This window comes from Heloderma suspectum, chromosome 12 (genome assembly GCF_057233095.1).
Source record: "Heloderma suspectum isolate Gila_16-S chromosome 12, 16-S_ref, whole genome shotgun sequence".
Lineage (NCBI taxonomy): Eukaryota > Metazoa > Chordata > Lepidosauria > Squamata > Helodermatidae > Heloderma > Heloderma suspectum.
In genome coordinates, this window is record NC_139469.1 from 16375463 (window position 1) to 16392575 (window position 17113).

General features: G+C 45.0%; 1 protein-coding gene across 3 annotated transcripts in view; it reads left to right on the plus strand.

Moving 5' to 3' along the window:
* Positions 1-16014, plus strand: part of DCUN1D3 (defective in cullin neddylation 1 domain containing 3) — a 42758-nt gene extending 26744 nt beyond the window's left edge. For 2 of the 3 annotated variants that reach the window (XM_084818530.1, XM_084818532.1), the window contains exons 2-3: positions 9242-9774; positions 12307-16014. In XM_084818530.1, the coding sequence (XP_084674656.1) occupies positions 9344-9774; positions 12307-12790 (915 nt within the window). In that variant the 5' untranslated portion in view covers positions 9242-9343 and the 3' untranslated portion in view covers positions 12791-16014. Of the gene's footprint in view, positions 1-1823; positions 4192-9241; positions 9775-12306 lie in introns of those variants that run through there. The other variant, XM_084818531.1, reaches the window with a different exon arrangement.
* The last annotated feature ends 1099 nt before the right edge of the window (positions 16015-17113 follow it).

The window sequence follows — 17113 nt, forward strand, 5'->3', positions numbered from 1 at the left end:
ATATGGAGGTTTTCACACATAACATCATGAGTGAAAAGTGAACTGTGGAATACCAGCCTTGCATGATGCTAACTTCATCTAAAGGGTGCAGCCCTTTATAGTTGTGCCATCTCAACATATTGGGGGATGAGGCATTGAAACCAAGAGCTCACTCTGAGATGGTCGATACCAGCAGATGTTCACCGTGCAAAGAACTGTTTGTATGCTAAAATCAGGATGACCTGAATGTAGCTATTGTAAGAATTGGGCCATATTTATTTTAAAGATGTGTATACTTCATCATCGATTCTAGGGCAGTTTATAATATGAACATTCAATATAATATATTCAGTATAATACAATGGCTGCATTTGAATGTAATGTAACACCATGGTTTATGTTAACTGTGGCTTGTTGCTTTAGCTATGAATTGCTTTGCAGACAAGCAAACAAACCACAGCTTGTTTTCCCATTTTCTGGCTTGTTTCTCTCCTGCACATTTTGCCAGCCTTCAGACGGTGTCATTTTCAGGCTGCTCTTGCTGAGAACCTCTATCTTAGGGCAGACAGTAGCACAAACAAGCCAGAGATAAGCCAAGTTTCTGGGTTCAGACATCACAATAAGCCATGGTTTAAACAAGTCAGACTTTGTCAGCCAACAACCACCCATGGCTTCTATTTGTGGCCTGTAGCATGGTTTGCCAGCAGGGATAGGTTTGGACCCAATGACAAGCCAGATTTCAACAAACCATGTTATGGCTTAGTGTTATGTATGGACCAGGCCAATGAATAATAAATAAAACATTAAAACAGAACTAAAACAGCCATTCAAACAGCAGCAGGAAAATTCTCAAAATCTATTAAAATGCTAAAAAAAAATACAGAGAAGTTCTTCAAAGGCCTGAGAGAATAAGATTATTTGTTCAGTGCCTAAAAGAAGACAAAGTTGATGCCAGGTGAGCTTCATTGGGGAGGGAGTTCTACAGGTGGGGCACCATGGCTCAAAAGGCCCTCTCTCTAGTTGTCAGAGGTGAGGCAGGTGGCAATGTGGATACCTAGAGGTAGAGTGTTGGCAGACAAACCCTACAGCTAACCTAAAATGCTTTAAGACTCCCTAGGGGTGAGAGTGTGATCCTGCCCGTGAACTTAAAGTGCTGGCATGTACAAGTGGAAGTGTTGCCATACTTCTCAGAAAGCATATCTGTGCTGCAGGCTTAAACTGACTTAGTAATCATTTTCTGTGTGAACTACAGTGCTGTGCAGGCAAAGGGTGGCTGTTGGGGGTGGGGGTGGGGAGTAGATGTCAGTGAACAGAGAATTCTCGGCACCTTCACCAATCCCCAGGATTCTTTCTGGGAAATTATGGCTGTTTAACCCATAGCAGGGGTGGGGAACCTGTGGCCCTCCAGATGTTGTTGGACTACAACTCCCGACATCCCTGACCATTGGCTTTTGGTGAGCTTGCATTCTCATTTATCATTCTGGGACTCTTAGAAGGAAGCCTTCGATCTTATGCAACAGCAGTGTCTGCTATCAACTAGCCTTCATACATGCCTGGCAGGAGTTAGCACTACAGGAGAAAGCACTGGCCACGTATGAGAGGCCTAATATAGTTAACTACCTTTTTCAGCTGAAGGCAGAAAGCCTCTTTGGATTTTGCTTCGCGTCAGCTGCCCGTGCCTTGTACATGCCCGAGTCCTTGAATTTCCTCCTTTCGGGATTTCTAAGCAGTTGTCCCTGTTTCCACAGCAGTTTATGGAGATACCTAGATGCTTAGGAGGAGAATCGGGCTAAATGGTGCAATGCCTTTCTGCGCTTCACAGGATCTCGTGTAAGTCATCTTTGTTTCTCTTTGTTACGTTCTTGTAGATTGGGGTTAGGCAACCAGTGGGCTGACAGGTGGTGATGGATTACAGCTCCTGTTTCTCTTTGCCTTCTCCAACCTGGTGCTTTCCAGATATTTTGGACTTCAACTCCCATCAGCTCCACCTAATATGGTCATTGGTCAGGAATGCTGGGAGTTTTAGTCCCAGACATCTGGAGCACACCAGATTGGTTAAATGGAACTTTCCAGAAGCATCTGGTTGGCCACTGTGGAAAACAGGATGCTGAACTAGATGAATGTTGAGCAGGCTTCAACCTTTTTGGTGAGTGCTCTGCCATCCTCTGTGGAGTGTGATAAGCAATTAGCTTTTCCTGCCCAAATATGAAGCTACATGGGTGGGTGGAGATGGTCCTCAAATTTGTGTGGTGATCCCTCCCTAGCTGTAAGGTTGAGAGGAAGGCTGGTGGTTGTGTGGCAGTTGCATGGCCAAGGCGTTCAGGGCACCAGCAAGCTTCCTGTCACCTTTTCCTGCTCTGGAGCAGGCATTCATTCTGCAAGAATGCCCTGCCCTCTTGTAAAAATAGCTTCCATGTCTTCAGGACTTTCTAAGGAGTAGTAACTTAAATTTGTTTCCTGCCCTTCCTCAGCCCTGAGATCCTAGAGCAAGAGTGGGTAACTTGTGATTCTCCAGGTGTTTTGGCTTACAACTCTCATCCTCCCTAGCCAGCATAGCCAGTGGTGAGGGATCATGGGAGACGTAAGCTAAAACATCTGGAGGGCCGCAAGCTGTCCACCCCTGACCTAGGATCTTGGGGCAGAGGAACGTGTCTCTCCTGATGTTTTGGACTCCAATGCCTTTCAGCCCTTGCCAGCATGGCCATGACCAGGGATGCTGAGAGTTGTAGTTCACCAACATCAGAAAGCCCACAGGTTCCCCACCCTTGCTTTACAAGAGGTGCGCTGGATCAAATGGAAGGCTTATCTAGTCCAGCATTCTGTTCACACAGTGGCCAACCAGCTGCCTGTGGGAAACCCACAAAGAGGAGCTGAGTGCAACAGTACCCTCCTGCTCGTGTTCCCAAGCAACTGAGAAATGGAGCTATTCTGTCTTGATACTGGAGGAACTATATAGCCATCATCACATGTAGCCATTAATAGCCTCATCCTCCATGATGGTTGGATCACATCTAGGTAATGTGTGTGAAGTACTTGAAGATTCTTTACAAATGAATAATAATGGTAATGGTAATAATAATGTATTAGTATTTATTTGGCTGCTATGGGTGAAAGACTGGTATTCTCCATTGTGTTATTTCTGTAGATGCACCATGTGTTATCTGCAGTATTTTGGAAATGAAACTCCCCCATTGGCATCGATAGTCAGTGGTGGCACTTCTAGGGTGTCCCATTCCCCCCCCCCCCCAGCATTAATACCCATCAACATGCATGGGTGAGCAATTTATTTATTTATCTCTCGATGCTGCCTTTCTGCCAAGTCACCTTGGATGGGCAGTCAGCCAAGGTTGGCCCTACCAATGATAGCTGCCACCACTTTGGGAGGGTGTGGTGTAGTGGCTTTCCATTGTATAGACAAGTTCTGGTCTATCTCAGTAGACAGAAAGTTTGACTTAGAGCTGACAAAGCAGGGTTCAAGGCTCCTCCAACTTGCTTCAGCCCCACTGTAACTCAACTGGGAATTCCTTTTTCCAATCATACATGGTCAGTTGGCTTGCAACCAGTGCCAGGCAAATGGGGCTGACCCCATAGATAGCTGTAGGATCTGTTATAGCCAGGCAAATAGGGCCGACCCCATGGAGAGCTGTGGGATCTCTTATAGCTTCTGTCTTGCTGTCCACATTTCAAAAGTCCGAAGCAAAAGCTCTTTGTCCTCTGCTGTGAATTCGTTGTACGGCAAGTCACCCTTAGGGTCTGTTTCTCCATCTGAAAATCTATTTTAAAAAATGGTGAAGCACCATAAACATTAAAAATGCAATATAAATAAATCATGCTGTAGGAAGAGCGAGGTTCTCCGGTTCTGTTGCAAAGGGCAGCAGAGCTTTTGTGGGCATAATGTTGGCTGTGTTTTGGTGAGAGGTGTTTAATTGCTATGGGTGACATAGCTGGCAGCTTCCTTCCTGTGTATAAAGCTAGGCAATTACCTTCCCCCTTCCTCCCCCATATTCCATGGAATGAGGGAGTTGCCTGCATTTGCATGTAAGCCCTGCAGACTAGGCTCTGATTGTTTTAAGGCAACTGGCTGTTATCCTGCACGGACTGGGACTGAGTACTCAGAAACCAGTGAGGGGGGAGCACTGGGCATGCTGCTGCATACTTCAACCAGAATGGGAGATCCTGATATGAAGCTGCTGAGCTGGAATTCAGCTGCAGGTTAGAGGTTAAGTAGAGGCTTATCATCCCTCTTTGGGCCCTCTTTCCCCGTGGTGGCTGGGGATAATGGGAGTCATAGCTTGACACAACTGGCAGGCACCAGGCTGGAGAGGGCTGATGGATGCTCTTCGTCTTCACTTTGCCAATTTCTAATCAGTTGGAAGTGGGTCACATGGATTGGATCTTTTAACTCTTTTGTCTTGTTTTCTTTTGTATTCTGCATAGCCATTAGGACACAGGTAATACTTGCATTGCTGGGCCTTCTGGCATAACACCACCCTGCCCCCCTCCCCACCCCCACCTAAGGACATAAGATGAGAAACCTGCTGGATCATACCAAAATCCCATCTGTTCCTGCATCCTTTGCCCCACAATGGGATGTCTCATGGGTAGCCTACAAACAGGATATGACTACGATAGTGTTCTCCCACTGTTGTTTCTCAGTGATTGGTATTCAGAGGCATGCAGTCTCTGATCCTGGAGGTAGTATATAGCCATCGTGTCTAGCAGCCGCTGATAGCCTCATCCTCCATAAACTGAGTCTCATTCCCTTTTCAAACCATCTAAGTTGGTGGCCATCACCCTGTCTTTTGGTAGTCAGTTCTATAGTTTAATGATATGCTGTGTGAAGAAGTATTTTTGTCTCTCCAACGTGTGATGTGTGTGCATGGACAGAATAAGGCAGCTGGGGATAATGCTTCATGGCTTGGGTCACCCCTGCCCCCCCACTTGCTTCATCATTCCCAACCTGATGTGGCAATAGCCACTGCTTTGTTCTAATGTTTCCCTGTCTGGGGATTTCAGGAAGGAACAGAAATGTCTTGTTCTCTTCCCTTTTTAATGCCAGTGTTGGAATCTTTTTATTAAATTTTCTATGTTATTAAACTTTCTATTAGTAAAGAGATTCAGGACAGTGAACAAAAGAAGTTAAATCCAAATACAGAACTAACTTTACAAAACTCTGCACACAAAATCAACTAAAAAGCACCAGCAATAGAATAATTTAAAAAAAGTTACCAGGATATTTACCAGCAGTCAGGTTTCCTGGTCTATCAAGAGTCAGGTCTTTAACATGGAGTGGAAACTATGCAATGATGGTGCCAGTTGGACTTCCCTTGGGAGGCTATTCCACAACAATGGTGCCACAACTACAGCCTACCTGATGATCTGAGCATGCTGCGGAGAGGTATATTTGGGAGGAGGTAGTTCTGGCTTCCCCCTCGTGCTAGGTTTTTTTTATTGGGGCCCAGGCTGCAATTTTCTCACACACAATAGCAAACTGCATGTGCGCAGCTGTGAGAAAGGATCCCCGTATTTGCTGCCTGGAACTGGACCTTAGTTCAGTTTTGGGCAATTGAGGGCGCTCTCTCTCAGCAGTGCTGAGGCAGAAGGCAGGTTTAGAAGAGCAAGGGGACTAAGTTCTAAAAAAGTTTTTAAAAACTTGAGAAACACTGCTGCTACCTTTAGAACAATTTTAGTCCCTGAAGAAATTGGTTTTATGCTCCCTTATACTGACTTATCCTTACAGAATGGTTGTAAGGATTAAAGCTATATAATGCACATGAAGAGCTCTGAACACCTGAAAGGGCAAATACAAACGTTTGTTACAATATGCTTTTTATCTGTGACTGGTTTGATATGGTTTGTTCTTTTATTGATGGCATTTTATTTTTATGTGTTGTAAAGCAGCTTTGGGAAAAAAATATCTTTGAAGGCTGTGATATAGTTTTAAAAATAATAAATAGCCTGTACACACAACCAGACTCCCCTAAGGTCTGCCTTAACAGTGTTCTGGTTAAACTCTCAGGCAGAAGGCATCCCTTTGCATCTCTTTTCTTACATAAACTGGGCACACAGATGGAGTAATGATGAGGGCTTCCTGGCAGACCTGAGGCTGCAACAGGTGTAGAGGAGGCGGAAGCAGGTCTCCGAGATGAAAGAGGGCTTGAGCTGTCATCCTGGGACCTTGCTTGGAAGAGAGCAAGGATATGCATACTCCTAGTGACCCGCCATCACTATGAGATGGGCTGCTTGTCCTACCCTATTGAAGTTCCCAAGCTGTCCTCTTCAGCTCCTTGCTACGGAAACAAGTGCACACACAGTAAAATGCAATGGAGGAGTCAATTAAGCAGGCCAAGAGCGAAGCAGAGTTTTTACCAGCAAAGAAGGATTTTCTAGAGATAAGTCAAGGGCATAGCCAAGGTCAAGTGCACGGATAGCAAGGAAGTATAATCAGAATCCAGAAGCAGTATCAGGCAGAAGTCCAAGATCGAAAATACGGAGGTTCAAACATGAGTTAAGGTCAGGATACAAGATGCTGGAGCTGAGAACTGGTGTTGTTTTCGGCAAAGTCCAGACAGAAGATGCAGGCTTATATTCCCAGGGCCTCTTGAGCACCAACCATGGCCATATATTACAATCCTTACTCCTGAGGAGTTCTTACCTGGAGTCTGGTACTTTGTCTTAAAGGAGCCCTACTGATCTGCCTCTTAAGGCAACGGTGCTCTCTGGGACAGGGTGGATGATCTGCCTCTGAAGCAGAACTCTCCCCTTCTGGCAGGGGTAGACCCACAGTCCTCTTCCTTGAGGGCCCAGGCTCCCCCATGTCTCCTGGCAGAGATGGCTCTAGGGTTTCACCTGTCTCATGTTCTAGCTCCTTGGAAGAGGAGGAGGATCCCTCCGGCAGGGTCATGACACAAGAGCCTTCAAGGACAGCTCCATGTAGAGCATGTTATGGCCTAGCCTTGAAGCCATACTTGGTTGATTGGGGCCAGGGCCATCTGCCATCTTGGCTCATCTTGAGACTCCATGTCTTTTTAAATTATAACCCCTCAATTTTTGTGGGACTGGGCCATGGCTTGAGCTCAGAGGTGGAAAACATGGAGGCCCTCTCTGCTCTATCCCACAGGAAGCCAAGTTCTTGAGAGTATGTACATATTGGTCGTCCCCATAATAACTTTTTCTAGTGTAAAAAAGAGAGAGGCTACAATATTGCTCCTTATTCTCTCTTTTTCCCCTGGCATCTCTCTCAAGCATATTTTTTAAAAAGCTTAGATTTCCACTGTGAAATCCAAACTTTGCAGAGCGATGGGGGGGAGAGTGTGGTGGCTGGAGCCAGAAGTCCTGATTTGGCAGTCGCTTGATGCAAACTGTGGTATTGTAAAGGTTCTTGTAGTCGTATGTATTAAAACGCATTTATGGGTTTTTAATAGCTTCCGGGGGGGGGGGGAGGATATTTTGGGTCAGAGTAGCCTGCCTTGACAAATTCTGCGCATGAATCGACCTCTTTGTAACCTGATGTTACAGTAAGAATTGTAGGAATTTCCTTTTATTAGTGCCTGTTGGTCAGCCACTGGGAGAAGCTGCATTTGCTTTCTAGGTAGAGCTGGGAGACCTTCCTCGACATGGTTACGGGTGCTTCCAGATGGAGAGCATTTTGGGAGGGGAGGGGAGGAGTCAGGCATGATTTAGTGCACCCACAATATACGTGGAGACTATGTCAGTCCCACACACCTTTTCCTGGCAGGCTGGAGGCGTGTGGGGGGCAGCACAGGATGGGCATTCAGTCCAAAGAAGTTGTTTGTTGCCCTGGCCTGGAATGGTTGTGTAAAGCACCATCTATCCCTCCTCCTTTTGTGGGAGTATAGTATAGAACCGCAGAACAGGCAGCCTGGGCCACCCTGCTGCATGAGTAACCCTGAGGTGGTAATATATTTAGGGGCACCAATAAAGTAACATGCCTGTCTAAGAGGTCCAGCCCTGCCCAGGATGGAGGCCAGCTGCACCTTTGGGAAAAACCATAGCTCAGCGATAAAGCACGTGCGTTGCATGTAGAAGGGCCCAGGTTCATTCCCTTGGCTTCTCCAGTGAAAAGGATCCAGTAGGCACTGATGGGCAGTCAGTTGCCAGTCAGAGAAGACAATACTGGGCTAAATGGATGTGTGATCTGACTGGTATAAGACAGCTTCCTGAGTTCCTCCCCCTGGATACTAGGGTACAAGTCTTGGATCATCCACAGTCCAAGAATGGAGCCTCTTGACTGCAAAGGGTTCTTGGGCACACCTCAGCGCTGTACGAGAGTGCAAAATTAGTTCAGCCAGCTCTGCTATAACAGCACAGGAAGCAACTCTTTCTGGGGCAGTAATTTTGCATGTGGTCCTACTGAGGTTGTCAAGGGAGGATGCCGACATTGCGGCGTTTGAGTAGGCTTTAAACTGAGTAAGAGCTGCAAATGGAGGAAATGCCTAGTCTGAATCTCTTTGAAACTTAATAAGTAGTTTCTTCCACCTCAAATCCCCCCTCCCCATGTGCAATATGGAGATAGTAGTGGCCTGTCTTATAAGGTTGCTGTAGGGATTACACTAGATAATCAATGTAAAGCAACTTTGAAGAGTAGAAAGTAGGGCTGCCTTTAGTTAATTTGACTGGTTAGATTTATTATTATTACGATTATTTCCCACCTTTTTTCCTCTTGCAAGGAAGCCTAGGCGGCTTACGTAGTCCTCCACCTCTCTATTCCCCACCCCACCACAAAGTTTCTTGTACTCCTAGGTATGAAAATGCATCTATGGGTTTTTAATAGCTTCCAGAAGGGGATTAATAGATTAATCTATTAAATTCTCTTTAATATACCATAAAAACACCGCTGATCAGGCAACACATTTTTTAAAAGTAAAAACGTATGTACTTGTAAAAACATCAGATGGCAACACTGTCTTAGAGGTATCCCCCTTCACACTCCTAAGAAGGGAATGCCTCTTCCAAGGTGGTATGGCGTGTACGTGCACCATCAAAAAACCATAGGTCTTTTCTCTTAAAAACACTGTTTGTCATATGCAAATGAATGCAGACTGAATGGCTTGAGTGATTCAAGGCTGAAGAAATCTTAGTTGGAGTTAATGAGGTGATAGTCCCTACTAGAAAGAGCATTATAAATGCGTATTGGTGGTAGTGGTCAGGCAGCTACAAGAGTGCTTCATGGATCTATACAACTGATCTGCTCCTAAACCTGCCTTCTCCTCCCCCTACTCCCCCTCCCCTTTCCCCCTAGGTTGGTTGACTGTCGCTGATGGCATGTTGAGGCCCACTGAGCAGCAGTGGAGTGGGTGTATGGCAGTGAGGGGGCTGCACTAACAGCTGGGCGTGCACCAATATGGGCCAGTGTGTCACCAAGTGCAAGAACCCTTCTTCCACTCTTGGCAGCAAAAATGGCGATCGGGAGTCGAGTGGTAAGGCTCACGGCAAGCGAAGCACGATCCACAAGGAAGAGCACAACACAGTTGGTGGGAAATCCTCTGGAGACATCCTTGTCAATGGGACAAAGAAGATGGATGCCGTTGTAGAATCCAGTCAGCCTCCGACTTCCTCCGGGGACTCCAAGAAAGAAGCAGTTTCTGGCACAGAAGAATCCTCCCTCCACAGGACTGAGGAATTATTTAGGAGATACAAGGACGAGCGAGAAGATGCCATATTGGAGGAAGGCATGGAGCGTTTTTGCAATGACCTCTGTGTTGACCCCACTGAATTCAAAGTGCTAGTCCTGGCGTGGAAATTCCAAGCAGCTACCATGTGCAAATTCACAAGGTGAGTTCATCTGGCGCCCCAGGGCTGTCCACCAACTTCAAAGAATCTCAGCCAGTTTGACATAGTTATTTATTTATTTATTTATTTATTGCATAGCCGAAGCCCTCTGGGCAGTTAACAAATTAAAACCACAAAGTTCAGCATAAAAACAATATAAGAACTACAGTATAAAATACTACAGTATAAAAATACAATCAGAATAAAACCTAGCAGCAATGCATAGATTTAAAATACAATAAAATTCAAAACAGCAAAGCTAAAAGACTAGAACGCTTAAATGCCGGAAAATAAAAAGATCTTCCTTCACCTGGTGCCGGAGAGCAAAATGCAGCACAACTGTTCGTTAATTGAATTTGCATATGAGGTTTTTTCCCCCACACTTTCAGTGTACACATGCCTCATCTTTAGGAGACGCATGCCCATCCTCTCTCATGTGGGACGAAATACCTCTTAAGGGTGCAAGCCTTTGTATATTTAGACAGAAAAATGTCCTACAGCTCCCAGCGTTCTCCAGTCAGCCATGCTGGCTGGGAGTTGTAGGACTTTTTTCTGTCTAAACATGCATAGGATTACACCCTAAGATAACACTTCCAGTTTTTATGAGTAATTTGATTTAAAATACCAAAATCCATATTAGTGTAATACCTTTATTAGGCCAGCCCAGAAATGTGCAAACTTTTGAGATCTCCAGATCTCTTTATCAGGCAAGTTGTTACAAAAAGCAGGTTGGGGGTGTGGTGGGGTGTGTGTGTGTGAAGTGCTTGAAGCCTCATTGTCGGCATGTTCAGAGCCTTATGATCAAATGGGGCAGGACGGGTCTGCAGACATTCAGATCTCAGCAGGTCATGCAATGGTTACAAGAAAGACCTGCTGCTGTCCTTAGGGCTGCTACGACAAAGAAGGGGAAAAAATGCTGGATCCTTCATTTAAAAAATATATAAAATAGGCTTAAAAACCCCCGTAATCTGCTGACTTAAACAAGTCTCAGATTCTTTCCTCTTAAAAAGGGGGTGGGGGTGGGGTGAAGGTGATGGGAGAGAATGTTGTGCGAATCAAGCTGTTTCCCCCCCCCCCTTTTGACGAAGAATCAAGTTGCAAATAGGCACTCCAAATGGAGTCTGGTGTTGCATCTCATGTTCTCTGCGTGGTGAAGGGGACCATCCCTGTTACCCATCATGTGAAGATTGCCACTGCTCTGGTAAACATCTGGAAGATGATTAGCTAAAGGCATGCAAAACAAAAAGAATCATGAGGGCTGCCCAGGTGGTTTTTAAACCTGTTGACTTACCTAGCAAGAGGGAACACTTCAGGATATTTCCCACCAAAGGTTTGGATTGGCCAGTTTAAAGGTACCTTTGTGGGTTAGCTGTCTGGCAGTGGTTTGGCGGTCAGATAGGCATTTGCATATTTCCATAGTTCCATGGGAGCAGCTCCCTTTAATCCGTGGCAGATACACATGTGCAAGTAGTCTGGCCCTGCTGCAGCCATCCAGGGTGTTATCAGCCCTGGCAGGTTTCCATGCCAGCAGCTCTGGTGCTTCTTCTAGAACACCTCTATCATGTCTCTAGGAGTGAGGAGGAGAGCAGAGAGAGAGAGTGCAGCAACCAGGGGGAAGGAAAGAAGTAGGGAGAGAACAGATGGGAAGAGGCGTGAGGAGGAAAGACCAGGGAGGAACAAGTCAGGCAAGTTACCAGGAGGAGGGAGAGAGGAGAGATCAGGGAGTAAGAGTAATGCCTGAATCTTTGCCTAGAGGTTCTGTTCTGTGACCAAACAAGCCAGACAACATGGAGTCAAACTCTGCAGCAGGAAACCCTATGCTGGAGAAGACTATCCATGGGAAAAGGGAGGCTCCAAGAGCCCAACGTGTCGTGGGAATGCCCAGAGAAGCACAAACAGCAGACCAGTGGAGGAGGAGCTCTGCCTCACCCCTTGGGGAGTAGCCTTACAAGGCAAAAACCAGTTACCTGTCTTTCTGCCAAGACCCAGGAAGAAGAGGCTTATCACCTTGAATCCAAGGGCGTACCTGTTGGGAAAAGGCAGCCTTCATAATGTAAGGCGCGTCCTAAGAAAGCATCTTCAAACATTTCCCTGGGCCTGCCTGTTGGGATCTTCCAGGGTGAAGGATAGAAGATGCTTTAAATAAGTCCCTCCTGAGTTAGATGCTCCTCTCTCAATGGAGGGCTCAACGCCTGGAAATTATATGTATTGGAATACTTGTAAATATTTTTAACGGCATGGCAACTCAATAGCATACACTATTCCTTGCATTTAATTTTTCGTGAAAAAAGACACTGAAAACTGTTAATGCACTCATTTTTTTATTTCTTATGTATGCGTGCATGCTTCCTGGGGTTGTGGGGAGAGTTAATACAACTTTGAGATGGCCCAATCTGACGGGTGGCATTATATCCATCCAATAGGTTAGCGGATTTTATGGAGCAATACGTTTTTAGAAATGGGAGACTTTCTGCCCTGTGTTACTGCCGATGACAGCTCTACACACTAAAACTGGCTTCTTTTTCACTTCAACAGGACAGAGTTCTTTGAGGGCTGCAAAGCAATAAACGCGGACAGCATTGACGGGATTTGCGCCCGGTTCCCCAGCCTCTTAAATGAAGCCAAACAAGAGGATAAGTTCAAGGATCTCTATCGTTTCACTTTCCAGTTTGGCCTGGACTCTGAAGAGGGACAGAGGTCGCTGCATCGGGAAATAGCCATTGCTCTTTGGAAACTAGTCTTCACTCAAAACAAGCCCCCGATATTGGACCAGTGGTTACACTTCTTAAATGAGAACCCCTCAGGAATCAAGGGAATTTCCCGGGACACATGGAACATGTTCCTAAATTTTACTCAGGTCATTGGGCCGGACCTTAGCAACTACAGTGAAGATGAGGCTTGGCCAAGTCTCTTTGATACCTTTGTGGAATGGGAAATGGAGCAGAGAAAGAAGGACGAGGACACCAAATGCATTGCAGCTTCACAGACAGGAAGCCTGTGTACAGACCATCATACTTAGCAGCATTGAAACGCAGCAATGAGAGCTGTAACCTGCTAACCCTTCATTACACATAAGCTCTGGACTCCTTTGGAATTTACAGACGCTCCAGATTTTTCTACTTTACACCTTTCTCTGCCTTGTATTTTGAAAGGGCTCTAAAATGCTGTATCCATATTTTAGGCACTTTCTTTACATTTTGGGTTATTCCTGTTTCTTCTTTTCCTGAAATGTTTGACCCCTGTCTGCAAGTTAAATGATTTTTGTTAATGGTTTCAGATTTGGTATAATTCTGTCTTGACGTTGGTTACACAACTTTAAAAAAAAGTATCTTTTTTTGGTGAGGTTAAATTAACATCGCTAAATTATACAGTGCCAGACTGAATTTCTGCAAATTTACATCTTTTTTTTTTTTTTCTTCAGGGGAGGTCTATACTGTGTGTAGTGCTGTTTACATTTGCTGAATTTTTTTAAGGTTGTGATAATTTTAAGATTTATACCATGATTAACAGTGTTAACTGTTAATTACAAATACATTTAATTCCCAGGTAAATAAGATTTTGAAAGCCAATGAAAGCAGCAGCATTTTCTTTGTAGCATGGCTAACTTCTTTTAAGTTGGCCCCTGGTGTTTATGAAAAATATTGTTTTTTTGGTTTGAAAGAATATACTGTACCTGTCAGTCAGCTGATCATTAATAACCTTTTTGAACCATTGGGCATGAGATAAGAGGAGCAGCATCTGGTTCTGTGGGGAGGGCTGTGCTTCCTTTTTGCCCTCCAGTACCTTGGAGTGCCCCCCCGAAAGGTCTGTCATAATTATAATTTGGGGATGCTTTGCCCACTTTTCAACAGCAGGATCTGTAAGCACTACGCCCCGGTCACACTGACCGGATGCCCCGCTGGAAGTAGTAATGGATGGATATGTCATTTTCACTCTCTCCCACATTTAAATTATTAAAATCTTAAGTTCTTTCTGTCCCATAAATGAATTTGCAAATTATGGTAAATCCTTACCAATAAAATGAAATTGTCACCCATCTGCATTGGCCCAGTTCAGTATGTACAGCTTTTCCTACCATGGAGAGGACCATGGTATACCTGCCTGACATGTGGCTCTTGAAGATGAAGAGCCTGTCAGAAAAAAAGAGGTGGCAGCCCTAACTCAGCACTGAAACATGGTTGACGACGCAAGGGATTCAGTCCCAGACTTTGAAGAGCTAGTTAAGCGCTCTAAGCCCTGGCCTCCATGGATAAATCAGTCAGTTTCAATTTCTCCCAGTGTTTGAATTTTAGTAAGTTCTTCTAAAAGAAGCCTCTGAACTAAACAAAAATTCTCACCCATCCCTAACTGGAACAGGCTAGGGCTTTTCCTTCCCATAAGAAATAGCCAATCTTGCAGGGGTAATGCTGATACAAGACACACAAAACATTGACTGGGTTCACACAACACACTAACCTACACTCAGTGGCTGAGCATGGGTTGTTGAAGGGTGGGTTATGTTGCATAAACGCAGAGCATTTTCCACAGGGTGTGTTATCGTGTTGTCTGAATGCAGTCAGGGTGGCTTGTTAACCATGCGTTATGGCTTGTTCACCACCCTGAGCAACCCAGCAAGAAGCCATGGATTCTCACAGTGGCTTGTTCAAGAAAAATAAACCATACTGCTTGGTTAACAAGCTACCCTGTGGAAAACGTGCTGCTTTCAGACAGAACAATAACCCACAGTACAGCAACAACCTACAGTTCTACAACTCAACCTACCCCCAACCACTGAGTGTGCATTAGTGTATTGTGTGAACCCAGCCATTATGTAAATGGATTCCCCTCTCATGTGGGAGGGCGTGTGTGCACGCCCAAGAGAGCTCCTGCAGCTTGTAGGCCGTAAACGCCATCCCCCGATTTGCATGAGATGCAAAAGAACAGTGCTACCTCAGTTCTAAAGGCCACCCCCACCCCCCAATGTCTCTCTTCTTTCAGACTGAGAATTGCATTTGCATGATGGTGTGAAAACACTTTTACTTGACTAAAAGCCAAAGGTGCTTCTTCCAGTTTTATTAACTTTGAGAAAAGTGGCAAATTTCACCCTCCAGTTGGGGAAAAACTCCAAAACTCTGCTTTAATTTTATATATTTGACTGTTGGATAAAAATGTTACCTTATTTGGCTGAGAAGTGCAGTATATTCATGTAAGCCTGTGTGTTCCTTTAAGAGAACCCTTAATAGTAGCAGTCATCCCACTCCTTCGCTGTACAAGGGAATTTGCCCCAACAAGTAGAATTTCCTCTATGTTCCCAGAAGGGCACTTCTGCCCCTTCATTGTTACATCCCAAACAGAAGTTTCAACAGCATTTTCTTTCTGTTGCATGGAAATGCAGCGTTTAGAAAAAGCCTCACCAATTGGGTTTCTGTTGCCATGCTGCTGGCAAAGGCCCAGTGGGGGGAAGCAGAGCTGGTGGCCCCATTTGGAACAGTCTTAATGGCATCGGTGTATGCATCTCATTTTGGGCTGACTTAATGATACTTTAAATAGGACTGAAATCATTATTTTTTCTTTTAAATTTTACCTGTACTGGGGACTATTTGCTTGCTTGAAACTGTTGGTGACCTAAAAAGGGAGTTTTATTAACGCTGGCTGAATTGTTTTGTGACTGACTTTAAAAACAACAACACCATGTTGCCAACATTTTAAAACTTGGGAAAAGGGATAGCAGCTGAGGCTTTCGCCTGATCTCCATATTACTGTTTAAAAACAAAAAGTGAAACTTGATTCCCACTCTCCCAGTGGAAGGCTGTCAAAGTAGGCTTAATTTAAAAACAACAGCCATTGAGTCAGTGGCCCGCTTGCGCTGCATTCAGAAATAGCTTTTAAACCTGTACATTCCATTGGGAGCTTGTAACTAACTTTTCCATTGATCCTGCCATGTTCTGATGGTGCATTGTGAGCTTTCTAGCTCAGCTTCCTGTGTTGCTACTGCTCTCTCCATGCAGGAAAACAATTCTGGAGACATGCCCCCAGCCTTCTTGTTTTCCTCCCAGTGGAGTCTGCATGGGCACACTTGGATTGTACAGTTCCGTCAAGACAGTCTCCCCTGGATCTTAAATAGCTAACAATCCTGAGGCAGATGAAAATAAATACTTGAAATTCACATCTTCTCTCACCTGCTGGGAGCAGAGGTTGACATCCATTTGTGTTTTTTTTAATTAATATTGACTGCATTAAAACACCTTTTATAAATTGTGCAAATGCTGCCGGAGGTGCTCTTTTTACAATATAGCTGCATTCAGCAGCAGGTGACTCCTGGGCTCTTGAGTCCAGATAGGAGGTTCTTACTTTGCTGTTAAGGCTGCATGTGCATTCTGTTTAGTGTCATCTTTTTGTTTCAATTGCAAAGGACGTTCTGTGCCTAAAAGTGAGGGGAAACTCTGTTTTAGTGTGTGAGATCGATCCCCGAAGGCCTGGAACCCTCCAGCTTGACCTTGCAAAGAATTTAACCACCTGCTTGAAGAGTTGGCTCAGAGGAGTTGAGAACAAGCCTTGATTATTAAACACATAATGAACGACAGTAAGCCTGTGCATTTGAAAGTCTCTGTCTAGAGAGTTGGTGTGAGAATTACTGAAGTGGCTCCAAAGGAATGAGAAAGAAAAGAGCCATGTTAGTCAGCAGCCTGATTTGAAGACTGAGTGAGTGAGTGAGTGAGTGAGTGTCTGTCTGTCTGTCTGTCTCTCTGTCTGTCTGTCTGTCTGTCTGTCTGTGTGATAGAGGGGAGGCCTGTTCACACAACATGTTAACCCACTCTCATTGTGGGTTGTTTTGAACTGTAGGTTGGTCATTGAACCGTGGGTTATCGTGTTGTCTGAATGCAGCCAGGGTGGCTTATTAACCATGCAGTGTGGCTTGTTAACCCCCCTGAACAACCCAACCACAAACCATGGGTTCTCAGGGTGGCTTGTTTGAGAAAATAAGCCACATTGCATGGTTAACAAGCCACCCTGGCTGCATTCAGACAACACAATAACCCATGGTTCAACAAACCCACAGTTCAAAACAACCCACATTCAACCACTGATTGTGGGTTAGTGTGTTGTGTGAACAGCCCCAGAGAGAGAGAGAGAGAGAATATCACGTTTTGGGCTTTGAACCAAAGCGTACTTGCATCCCACCTGTGCTAGCACATTCTCTGAGACTCACTTCCAAGCTGTAATTACCTTCTGGAAACGTTTGATTTCTTTTTCCAGCCTCCCCAGAGAAGAAAATGCCAGAGAACCCCATGTCACTAGTACTAATGAGGGCAGGCTCTCAGAAATGAACACTTCAGTCTGGATTGCTTCGGAAGTTCATCAT